Below are 13068 nucleotides of genomic sequence, written 5' to 3'. Positions count from 1 at the left end.
TCACTTTTACCGCGACTGTCGGTAACATCTATGCTAATATTATAAAGAGCGCTGGAAATTGCACATAAACCTGAAGCATCCATGCTATAAGTAATGAAAAATGACAAAAAATTATATAAAAATGTTAAAAAAGACTATAATGATGATGATAAATAAATAAAAATACTATATTTTGTTCAAATTATATGTTTTATTTTATGTGGTAGAATTTAAGTAGAATTTTAAATAGGTCTTGGTAGATTTTGGTAGATTTGAGCATCGTTTTTGGTAGATTATCTGATGAAAAAGTGGTCACACTGGATTTCGGTATGGCCGGTCCATGTGTTTTAAAAAATTTGCAAACTTTATTTACCTACTTTCGATTAATATGTGAACGTAATCCATAATTGCAGTTTTTATTATTTTGTTTTTGAGAGTTCCAATATTAATTTACACAATGGAGCCCAACAAGGAAGAAACTTACAGAGTGGTAAGTAGGTAGGTAGTTTTTTTGTAAATATTTTCTGAAATGTTGAGTTGAGGTAAATTATCTTACGTACGCTAAAGATCTTTAAAAGGCGCACTAAATGATTTTATTTGATTAATTTCGGTTTAATTGCCTTAATTTTCTTAATTAGTTTACCTCCTGAAAAGTTTACCAATCTAGAAAGTAATTAAATGTTTTAGACATGATTTTGAAGCTGCTGAGACCTAACCCATGTGCAGATTCATTATTGCGGAAGTCTTAAGGCTACGGCCGGATACTCGCGACACCCCCACTCGGGCGATGACGGAACGCCGCGGAGGTTTTTGTGGGTATACCCGGTATACGTCCTGAAAAGGACGGAGCAGCCCCCTTTTCAGGGCGCTGGGAGTCCCACACTCCACCCTGTCTCCCGGCAGTGGTGACGGTGCGCAAAGGCCAAAGCATTTCCTCTGCAATAAAAAAGAAGTGCAGATTCATTGGTGTTTATTTATGTCTTACTCAAACCATTAGTTTATAATTTTTCATTATGAATATTACCTTAAAATGTCATTTTTACCATAAAATTCTTGTGTCTCTGAAATTGCTTAAACCGGTTCTTATAAAATTTTGTGTGACTTGTCATTATCATACCCCTAGGTGCAAAACAAAGTTTGCTGGGTAGTAGCTAGTATTGTTTTGGAGTAAATGTTTTAATGACAACTAAATGTGTTGTTAGAATAAATTAACTGGTAATTTTGCATTTTTACACTACACAACCATATTAATATTCATCATCATTTGTTAAGTCCTCACTGCAGAAGCATAACCTGCCATTATGTTAGCCTGATATTGCTTATTTGTCCCTCAACCACTTTTTACAACATTGATATTCTATGTGTACCTAGGGTTGCTGGCTTTAGCCAGACATGTTTATTCTTTACGGACTTGTCCGTCCATTTTTTTATGTTCAGCTACCGATTCGAAGATGATAGTTCTCACTCCTGAACTATGATCCTAATGTCCGGCTTTTAGGGTAAAATGTCCGGGCAAATGAAGCACCGAGTCCGGCTTTTTTGTTTTTGGACCTAGCAACCCTATGTGTACCAAAAAAATATACAGGGTGTCCCATAAATCAACGTCAAGCCGGAACTGGGTATTGAGGCAAGTTGTGCTGGTTATCAGAAAAATATAAAAGAAAACTATTTGGTATTGTTTCAAAATAATAGGTATTTTAAAAAAAATACAAATTCTACTCCCGGTGACGGTCTTTTTACTCGTGTTGCCACAAATCTTCACTTTTTCCAAAATTTTTTTTGTTATGTAACCCTGAATAATGCTTCTCTAAATTGTTATCAAAATTATAAGACCAGGCTGCAGATTAGTTGAAAAAAATACATTTTTTCAAAAAAAAAATCACAACTAAAAAGGTTTTTGGAAAAAGTAAAGATTTGTGGCAAAATGAGTAAAAAGACCGTCACCGGGAGTAGAATTTTTTGATTATTTTTAAATGCCTATTATTTTGAAAAAATGCCACATAGATTTATATATTTTTTTATATTTTTCTGATAACCAGCACAACTTGCCTCAATACCCAGTTCCGGCTTGACGTTGATTTGTGGGACACCCTGTATAAATAAGTAATTGACATACATGAATATGTACCTTTATCAAAAATAGCCAATATAAGTGCAACAATCTATGTTAGTATAATTTAACTAATTTATAATATCAAGTTGATCAATAAATTAATATGCAATACCATATAGGTAGCTTAGAGTATTTTAAACATGAACAGCAAAAAATATTGATTTTAAACACAATTCAATTTTTAGAGCATTTATTTCTAATATGATAACCAAACTATGGTAATACTATCATAACCAAACTACATACTATTTGTAAAGTAAAATATCAAATAACACAATGTTATTTGTAATTTGAGCAATGAACTACAGTAATGAGAGTGCTTACTTCTCTTTTGCCTGCTATTGCATTATGATGAGAGAATAATGTGTACTGATTTCGTTTATAATTACTTTTACTTGGGAATGTTGGCTCTGATTTTCACCACATTTAATCCATGGTGTAATTTAGGGTTTTTTGCTTTGCATTTTCTGTCATGATATTCAGGGTGGAAACGATGAGTGATCTCACTCTATTATTTCTAAACTATACAAGATATCAAAAACTGGTTACTACTGATCCTGAAAGTGCTTTATGAGCTCTTTCAAACTATATCAATAGGTTACAGAATAAACTGAAACTATCCAAAAATTCAATGTTTCCAGCTTACATACATTTGGTACAGGCACATATTATTAAAAACCTTTTGGGGAGTTTTGATATGTTACGTTTACCTCCTAACTAGTCCACAAAAGTACGAAGTCAAAAATTGTGTTCCAAGAATTTCCCTCTGCAGCATGACTGGATTAATTTATAGGTCTATTGTTTGAATCGTAATATTTTATTACCTAGTTATGCCAGATTTCGATAAGTTCATCAAGCGAGTCTCGATTGAGACGATCTACTTATTACGTAGTTATCACATGAGTGTGTTATTTGATCTCTTGCTCTCATAGATTGTAGTGAAGAGTTTAGATAATGCCGAATTATTTATTTATCGATAAGGCCCAAAGTTGAATTTTGTGACACGTACGACACACAGGGCAAGGTTACTCAAAGGTTTATAACGTTTTGTTTGAATAAGGAAATCGTTTATAATTAAATTTCTTTACGAATGGAACAAAACAACGGAAAAATACGAGTACCTACCTAGGTATTCTTAGAAATTTGACACTATATTTCAAATCTAAAAAATGAAGATGTAGCGCTGACAATATTGTAGCACATTTATTTTGATACTAGTAGTATAATCAAAAAATATTAACTCCTGCAGCAGCAGTTTCAGATAAATCGTTAGGAATCTTATGAACTCGCTTAACTAACAGTTATATTTAGGTCGACATAAAATCTGAATCTAGAGTAAGTACAAGTAGAGCTACAGAGCTCCTTAGTAAATATTTATTACCTGGAATAAATCGTAGAATTTAAATTAAAACTCATCCCATTTTTTTAACGTTGGGTAAATAATGCTTTGCGCATACTGCGGTCGATGGGGATGGCCAGTGGGTTATGTGGGACTCTCCGGGTCTGGGTTAGGCGGGGCCTGCCCACTAAAACCCAACGGTGTCCACCGGAGCCCAAAGAAACGGAGCCCGAGTTATTGTCTTAGTTCGGACATTCATCCGCAGCACCGCCTCAGGCTAGAGGCTCGCTCACGAGCCACTCCAGCTCTCTCCACGTGGTCCTGGTACACAGGACCCCCGGCCCGCCGTAGCAGCTTACGGTGCTCAGTCAGCTCTGCTGATCAGAGAAGTACCGAGAGAGGCCCTCCAAAGAATGGGGCCGGGCAAAGGCCCCGCCAGCCCCCACCTCTAGGGGTTTTTAAAGATGTCCCTTGCATCGTGAACTGGGCAAATACCTCGACGGCCACCCAGTCAGCTCCGTGATCTAGATATGTACTTGTATTAAAGAAGTTGGCTTTGTGCTTCTAAATGTTAAATAAGTGGTAATTTAGATAGGTTTTGCAATTAAAAGCTGCCCAAATATACAACAACCATATCATCTACGAATAGAACTAAGAAAAAACATCATTGGATGCATAGCTCCAACACTAAATGCAAAAGTGGAAACAACAACTTAATGACTGTTTGGTTTGATTTCAGATTCTGCACAAAAAACCATGGTACAAATACATAACCGTCGAGCCGACGATGTTCTTCTATATGATGGCCTTTATGATAACGAGCGTGATAGAACAGACCTTTTACGTTTTCCGGGCATGCAATGTCAATCATGGTTACAGCGAGGAAATATGTTACGATATCAGCAAGTATAGCGATATAAACAACGAGGTTCAAGTAAGTAGGCAGAGTATTTGGACACTAATTTTCCTTTTGTACAGTTTTTCTTTTTTCAACAAAATTTCCAAGGATATTTTATTCGTTTATTGTTTATTTAATTGAAAATATATTTATTTAAATAGGCGCAGGTTACATTTTGCATTACAACAAAGCAAGATGTTTTAACAATAACAGTGGGCCCCACACTAAGCAGAGCCTGTATCTTGGTGGCAATGGTGGCCCAGGCGGTGCAGTTCGCATAAAGTGGCTGGCACAGCGCGGTACAGTTCAGCTATACCTACTTATCTTTATTAGCTAAATGTAGTTGTAAAACACATTTAAACATTTAAAGGAAGGTCATAATTCTCACTACTGTTAAAAACATCTAGCCACTGCCATAAATTATTGTGGTGCTAAAGCATGATGATTATCTTACGAGAGTACAGTATCTACAAGCTGAATTTAGATAAAATAATGTAATCTGTTTCTCCGTTGTATCTAGTTTATGATAAGAAGACGCACACTCGTTTGTAAGTAGTTACGAAGAGGTGAATTTCGCAATTAATGCTGATGTATCAAAAACTTTCATTGCAAATACACATTGATGATGATTGATGTACAGTCAGCGTCAAATAGTTCGTCAAAAAGTTTACAACACAACCTGTATGATGACGTGTTGCGAATTTATTTGCTACTGTGGGTGTCACGAACTATTTGACGTTGACTGTACACACTTCTGTAATTCTGATGTTTTTGAACTAAATAAACAATTATTTCTTTCTCACTTTTAGATGACAGTTTCAGTTTTCCACCAATGGAATGGGATCGCCAGCCATGTGGTCCCCCTGTTGTTGGCCTTCTTCATTGGGTCCTACAGCGACAAGCGAGGAAGAAAGTTTATACTCCTTGCCGGACTCATCGGAAAGCTTTATTTTTCAGCAATGATTACATTAATTACTACAAAAGGTGAGTCCAAAACTGTATACTACATGATGAGATCAATTTATGTTTTCAGCTAAAGATGCTCAACGAGTATGGCCTTGCATCTTCACATTTTAAATTAGTTAATCAATGATTGCTGTTCACTAGACGTAGTTTAATATCAATACATAATCATTTGTGGGGCAAATTAATTCTTGCAATACATTCTATACCTACCTACTTATTAAATAACAAGGAATTTGTTGATCGTGGGAAAACTGATCGGCTCACAAGGCTTAAACCGACACATATTACATTTCACTTTAACGAGCACTTGGGTACATAGCAGTGTAACATTACTAAATCTGACAAAATATGGGTAAACAACTCTCGTATCGGGTTAAGCTTATGAAATGTAAACGGACACAACTACCGAAAAGTCAGCCGTATACTACCAGCTACTAGGTGATCAATTTTTAAATAACCCCTACTAATACATATTCTAAATGCGAAAGTATATCTGTCTGTCTGTTATGCTTTCACACCTAAACCACTGAACCGAATTTGATGTGGTATACCGGGGTACCGCGCCTATTGGTCATAACGTGATGGTATACACACTGGTTAAAGAAATGGACAATCCAACACAAAAAAAATGCTTTCTCAAATTGAACCAGTAGTTTCAGAGATTAGCGCGTTCAACTAAACACAAACTCTTCAACTTTATAATATTAGTTTAAATAATAGTAGGTACAAGGTGAATTTGCAATCATCAGTGTCAAAACTTTTAGGGGCGACTCATCAGAAATTCAGAATCAGTAACTTAATCGATTTACGTAAATAAAACAATTTTTTTTTTCATGTTTAATTTGCGCAGCGTTTCAAAATTGGCTTACGTGGATAATTTAATTCGTTCATAGAAAAGTACGTACATACTACATACAGTTAACTGCAAAGCTTAATAGACATAATGATGCGCGAAAATAAGCCTTATCGAAAAATACCACGATTAAAAATAAATAAGATAAAGTTGTATTGTTAAATTGTTCTATAGAGCTTCGTTCGTTCGTTGTTTTCAGTCAAATGACGTCCACTGCTGAACATAGGCCTCCCCCAATGCTTTCCATGTTGATCGATTGGTAGCGGCCTGCGTCCAGCGCTTCCCTGCTACCTTTACGATGTCGTCGGTCCACCTTGTAGGTGGACGTCCCACACTGCGTTTTCCGGTACGCGGCCTCCATTCCAGAACCTTGCTGCCCCATCGGCCGTCAGTTCTGCGTACTATGTGCCCTGCCCATTGCCACTTCAGCTTGCTAATCCGTCGGGCTATGTCAGCGACTATAGTTCGTTTACGGATCTCCTCATTTGTGATTCGTTCTCGCAAATTACTGATACTCCTTCAAAATCCTGATTCCACTGATTCCAGCATGGCCTCTGGAGTACGTGATCTACGTAGCGACGTTCCCGAGCGCACTCACGGGCGCGGACCTATCGATCTTCGCCGCGTGTTTCGCCTACATCGCTGACGTGTCTTCGCTCAAGAATCGGACCTTGAGAGTGGGGATCTTGGACGTCGTCTATTTGAGCACTATGCCCACTGGAGTCGCTATTGGTAAGAACTATCTGAATATCGAGTGCCGAATAGACTGCTCTCGTACGTAAAATACCTTCTTTCGTTTGTCCGCCTACTTAATCCGTTAAACAACGCATTAGTCTTTTGTTTATTTATTTTTTATCTAAGGATAAGTTGCATCGTCTTAACTTTAACCGGAACTATAACTTGTACCAGTGTTTTTGCATGAAGTTTGACAGACTTGACGATTGTTATAGTTAAAGTAAGATGGTGCCACTCAGCATTACCAGGCCTGTTCAACTCCGCGAATTGCGTGGAAAACAAAATACGCGCGACGACATCTTCTAGGATATCTAATCGACAGGACAATCACGAGCGACCATTGACGCACGCACGCGTATTCTTCACCCAATTGCATTGTAAAGACAAACTATGTATGATGGAAAGTAGAAAAAAAACGGTGGTGTATTAAATACTGTGCAGTATTTAACTGCCTGAATAATAAATTAATTAATCATGTATTTCCACCGCCATTTTCCGAAGTTTGGCACTTCACGTCACACATTAGTTTACCGAAGTCAGCCCTATGGCGCCGTCACAATACCGATCACTGACATTATGTCAACGATGCGGTGCTCGACTCTAGAGATAAGCTAAATTACACCATACTGTTGACGGCATTGAGCATTATTTTTTTTAAATACCTTCGCCAAGATAATTTTCTGTACGTAGTACTTATTATTCTGTGGCATTACTAATAAATAACTATCCGTAACGCAGTTTTAAAAATAATGCAAATTTTGTTAATTATGTAGTGAACTACAGTTCTAGTAAATAAATACTACATTACAAAAGTATGAAACACTGCTATTGGGTTTTACTCGTGAACAATTTTCGACGAGAACTCATTTCACCACCTGCACAAATGTTACGAGTCCCATTGTAATAACATTTGGAGGAACAATGCCCAAAGCCGTAGCGTTCCATGTACTTGTATTGTAACGTTGCAACAACACAATTACTTTCTGTTTCAGGGAATGTGTTATTCAACAAAGTGGTCAACAGATCCTTCACCGTTATGTTTGCAATAAACACGTGTCTCATGGTACTGGCAACACTGCACTGCATATTTTTTCTCAAATGGCAGACCAGTCCCGCTCAAAAAACTCTGAGGGAGGCAGGAGTCAAGAACCCAATCACGGATTTCTTCGACGTTAACAACATTAAAAGGACACTAGTGACGTTAACGAAACCTAGATGTAACAACAGACGCCTGTTCCTCTGGTTCTTGCTTATATCTATGGCATTTTATACATTCCAAAGAGGTACGCCCCGCCCACTGCTAATTTATAGGTCGCGCAACGAGAGTTGAGGCCATCAACACAAGCAAAGATTTGTGTATGTATTAAGCTATCTGCTCTGACGTATTGCGTTGTCGGACTAACAATAAAGTAATGTGTGTGTTCTGTATTCAAATATTACAACAGTGTGAGTTCGTCTCAACTTTCGTTGCGCGACCTATAAAGATTTCTCAATGTTCTATACATTATTAAATATTTTATAAATGTATTTGATATTTCCAGATGAACGGCCCGTGATGTACTTATACACGACGATAGTGTTCGAATGGGACGCGACGGACTTCAGCTACTTCCGCACGTATCTCAGCACGGCGTACGTGGTCGTGATGCTGTGCGGTATTCCGCTGATGACCAGGCTCCTCAACTGGAGAGATACGGTGCGTGTACTATACAGATCGTTTCATCCACGAAGACGCACCACTATTCTTCCGCTAATGTTTGAGTGTTATCGGTACACGCTAAATCATCCATGAGTGCACACGCACACTACAATAATGACGCTCGGATTGCTCGGATCAAACTCCCCGCACCCCGCGCGACCGAGACCAAAAATTGGTGGCGCGCGTTGTGGATGGCACGATCTATAGCTTAACTCAGTACCTGAGGTATGAGAGCGGCACGGGATGGTGTTTTGTTACGTCAAATGACAGTGAGACTTCAGAATCGTATGTTATCTCGCGTCATAATAATAATATGTCAAAATCACCCCTCCCGCTCCCATACCTTAGGCACTGACTGAGTTAAGCGATAGACACCGTATTGATAGTGGCTTTCTAACGCATCAGCTTTTTTCTTCTATAGTTCGACAACTTTGTTCGCGACCGTACTGCGGTGGCGGGAACGAGGTAACACGTAGCAGTTCCCTGCGTTGACTTTCCAACCCCCTGACATCTTGATACCTCGTCCCTGCCACCGTCTTATCTCGAGGAAATCGCGTATGAAGTTGCCAGACTATACTGGCTCCGGCAGAATATAATAGGACCAACCCCTCTCCCCGTAGGTGTCGCAGACTAAGTGAGTAAAATACGCGAAAATCGGGCTTCCTAACCCGTCTGGCCAACGTGGGGAGTGTAGCGCAGACCATTCATTTGCCTCTGGTAAACTGGGGAGTCCCTGTTCTACGTAAAAACTAACTACGTAATTAGGCCACAATGTTTGACTTATTAATTGATTAATTGCAGTTTGTACGTAAATTTAAAAACTTAATAGTTTTGTGGTTCAACAAACAGGTGATCGTGATGATCGGTGCGTCCGCGCACATCACCGGGCACTTCATCTACGCCCACGCGTGGGACGAGAAGCTGATGTACCTGGGCGCGACGGCGGCGGCGCTGGGCCCGTGCGTGGCGCCGCTCATCCGCTCCATGACGTCCAAGGTGCTGCCAGCTTCGGAGAGAGGTGAATTCATCATCATCATTATTTCACCCTCAGGATGTTCACTGCTGAACGTAAATCTCCCCCAAAGATTTTCAAAATGGCCAATAAGCAGCCTGCATCCAGCGCCTTCTTGCAACCTTAATGAGGACATCCCACGCTGCACTTGCCGAAACATAATCCAGAACTTTGCTGTCCCATTGGTCGTCAGTTCGGCTGTGCCCTGCCCATTGCCACTTCAGCTTGCTAATCCGTCGAGCTATGCCAGCGACTAAAGTTCATCAACCCATCTGTTCTATGAAGTACAAGGTGCTGCTGGCTTCAGAAAGAGGTGAGAAGCAACGCAAACGCAACGCAGCTAATCCATCATCATAAGCATCTTTTCAGCCTGTCTTGTAGCTTTGAGGACCTTTATGATGTCATCTGCCCATCTTGATGCGGCACGTGGCCTCCATTCCTAAACTTTGCTGCCCCGTCGACCGTCAGTTCTGCGTGCTATGTGCCCTACCCATTGCGAAACGACGCAAGCGCAGAAAAAATAAGCTGCGACGCTGAGCTCAAGCGTTGCACCGCATATTCGCTCCATGACGTCTAAAGTGCTGCGTGCCGGCTTCGGAGAGAAGTGAATTCATCATTTCAGCCACTGCTGAACATAGACTCCCCCAATGATTTCCAGATAAGCTAGTTCCAGCGCCTTCCTGCTACGCCTGCACCTTGTGGGTGGACGTACCACGCTGTGCTTGCTGATACGTGGCCTCCATTTCAAAAGCCCCATTGCTGCCCCATCAGCCATCAGTTCTGCATGCTGTGCCCTGCTCAACGCCACTTCAGCGTGTTAATCCGTAGAGCTATGCCAGCGACTTTAGTCCATTATCTCATCCGCTCAGCCACAGGACTTCCACTGCTGAGCTTCCTACCCTAATGACTTCCAGATTGGCCGCTTGGCAGCAACCTGCATCCAGCGCCTTCCTGAAACTTTTGTGAGTTCATCTATCCAGCTTGTGGATGGAAGTCACTCTTCGCTTGTCGATACGTATTCCGGAACCTTGCTGCCTCATCGGCTACGGTTCTGTGTGCTATGTGTCCTGCCCGTTGCCAGTTCACTTTGCTAATCCATCGGGCTATCCAGCAACTTTAACTCGATTAATCTCATAAAGAAACACTGAGCATTGGAAAACAAAGATATCGAACATTCCCAGTGAGAGGGCCATAATGATTTCATCAAAGCCTGCTACTATATTCGTTTTGAATCGTTCGTCTAGTCTGCAAGTGTAGTTGTAAAGCAGCGGTCATAAAGCAAATCTAGCCTAATGCTAATCCATCGTAACGCGAAAAAATGGTGTGTGTTAATTCTGTATTCCGTTTCCAGGTGTAGCCTACGCCTTCCTCTCCGTGATGGAGAACGCAGTAGCCATGTTTGCCTCCATCGTGTACTCGCAACTGTACAAGGCCACGCTGCAGACCGACTACATCAACTCCATATTCTACCTCACCATGACCACGCAAGTCATCGTGTTCGTTTTGTCTTTGTAAGTTTATTTTACTTTAAAATACACTTAGTTTTAGCCAAATGAATTCCACTGCTGGACAAAAGCCTCCACGACGACGCGAAGCATCCAGCTGCTTCGCGCGATCTTCACAAGATCGTCGGTCCACTTAATAGGAACCACACTACGACTTTGGTCCCGTTGTCGACACTCGAGAACTTTTCTGTCTAATAGTCAGTCCTACGAGCTAAGTGCCCCGCCCACTTAAGTTGGACAATTCTGCAGGCCATTAAATTAACCATTTATTTTGGTTTCCTGCGAAAATATAATTATTAAAGTTTATCGACTAAATGGAATCCATCGAATCTTATTATTTCAGTTTCTAGCTGTTGAGCCATAAACAATGGATTACATCTCGGCCTCTTACATACGTTTCTATCTTGGACGAATTAAGTTTCTATGCATTTTATAAGAAGACCGCCGATTTCTCCATATTTATTGACTGAATACTGGGACACTAATCGTATCTTATAATAATCCCCAAATGTTATTTTTAAAGTTTGATAGGTTTTAAGCTATATAATCAGCTTTTAATACCAATCAGGTTAGTCAAGCCAGAAATAAAATCGGCCTTACCTATGATGAGCTAACGCAAGCGGCCTTCGCGCTGTGGTTTAACAACTTGTAACAAAAAAATTAAGCCCTTTCAAATTTTTACTAATTCTGTTTCAGCACTATGGATATTCTACTCAAAGGGAAGAGGCTGGAAGCAATCATGCCTGAAGAGAGACAAATTACTGACGAATCGTAACATTATCTGTTTTATGCAAAGAAAAACGCAACTTTTAACTGCCATGCCAGTTGCATGGCAATTGAGTATTTAAACAAGGATAAATGAAAAAATTTTATTGGTTCATTACATAATAATGTAATGTAAATGAAAGAATGAACTTATTATATTTGATATTGTATACCTAGTACCTACATAAGTATGAAGTTGTCAATTCCATTTTTATTATTATTATATTTTCTGTTTAATTTAGTACTATCGAATATTACGGCTGTGATACATCGAAGAATAAATGCAATGTTACTTAACACTTTGTTTTATCAATTACCTAGACCCATCCATACTAATATGAATGAAAATAAAAATAAGAATGTCCGTTTGTTAAGTTTCCTGCTTAATCCACTGAACTGAACCAATTTTCATGTCTGCGTTATCCCAGCAAAATGTTGTCTCCTTTCAAAATCTAATGATGCAAATAATTAGGGAGTCGGTGCCAAGATTATGAAACATGTAAAGTTTGCCTGCACCGACTCCAAAAGTATCAATCATGGTATACCTACATAAATATTAATAATTCGTCCTAATAAATAAGTAGGTAATTAGTAATTATTTTTCTACTTTTTAGTGTAGGTTTTTTGGAGTCGGTTTTTTTTTTTATAAAATTTTACTTATTTCTTGCTTTTTAGTTAACTAATTATTACCTTGATGATACCACTGAAGGTAGGCAGTACATTGAGACCATATTCTTAATGTCTAGTGTAAAATAATATTCCCTACAAAATACAGGTTACCATATAGGAAACCTAAAAAGACCTTAAACCGTCAGCCCACCTTAAAAACATTAAAGAATACAACTGTTGGTCTATTTGTACTTATAATATTTAAAGAATTATCCTACAACTCCTAAGCATTAAGGAGTTGTACCTACCATGACCAGTTTTTCTTCAAATTCGCATGAAACTACCCTTTTGATAATACCTATTCAACAAAAAAATAATCGTTCAAATTGGTTCATAATCGGCGGAGATATTGCGTATAAAAAAGTTCATCCCCAATTTTCCACCCTTGGGGGTGAAATATTTTCTTCAAATTCGCATGTAACCACCCTTTTGATAATACCTATTCAACAAAAAAATAATCGTTCAAATTGGTTTATAATCGGCGGAGATATTGCGTATAAAAAAGTTCATACCCAATTTTCCACTCTTGGGGGTT

At 39.2% G+C, this 13068-nt stretch overlaps 1 protein-coding gene across 4 annotated transcripts; it reads left to right on the top strand.

Annotated features, from left to right (window-relative positions):
* The first annotated feature begins 304 nt into the window (after positions 1-304).
* On the top strand, positions 305-12161 carry LOC135087212 (probable peptidoglycan muropeptide transporter SLC46). 4 transcript variants are annotated; one of them, XM_063982052.1, is made up of 9 exons: positions 305-469; positions 4171-4365; positions 5139-5313; positions 6695-6880; positions 7876-8166; positions 8425-8579; positions 9432-9600; positions 10946-11105; positions 11796-12161. In XM_063982052.1, exons 1-9 carry the CDS (start codon positions 437-439, stop codon positions 11872-11874), a joined length of 1443 nt encoding a protein of 480 aa, XP_063838122.1. In that variant the 5' UTR covers positions 305-436; the 3' UTR covers positions 11875-12161. The 4 variants fall into 4 exon arrangements, with proteins under 4 accessions (XP_063838122.1, XP_063838123.1, XP_063838124.1 ...); XM_063982053.1 differs by having other exon boundaries at positions 305-477; XM_063982055.1 differs by lacking the exon at positions 305-469 and adding an exon at positions 4491-4628 and having other exon boundaries at positions 4279-4365.
* The last annotated feature ends 907 nt before the right edge of the window (positions 12162-13068 follow it).

Source organism: Ostrinia nubilalis, chromosome Z, assembly GCF_963855985.1.
Source record: "Ostrinia nubilalis chromosome Z, ilOstNubi1.1, whole genome shotgun sequence".
NCBI classification, from domain to species: Eukaryota; Metazoa; Arthropoda; class Insecta; order Lepidoptera; family Crambidae; genus Ostrinia; species Ostrinia nubilalis.
Note: the sequence above shows the minus strand (reverse complement) of the source record. Positions and strands in the feature narration are given on the sequence as shown.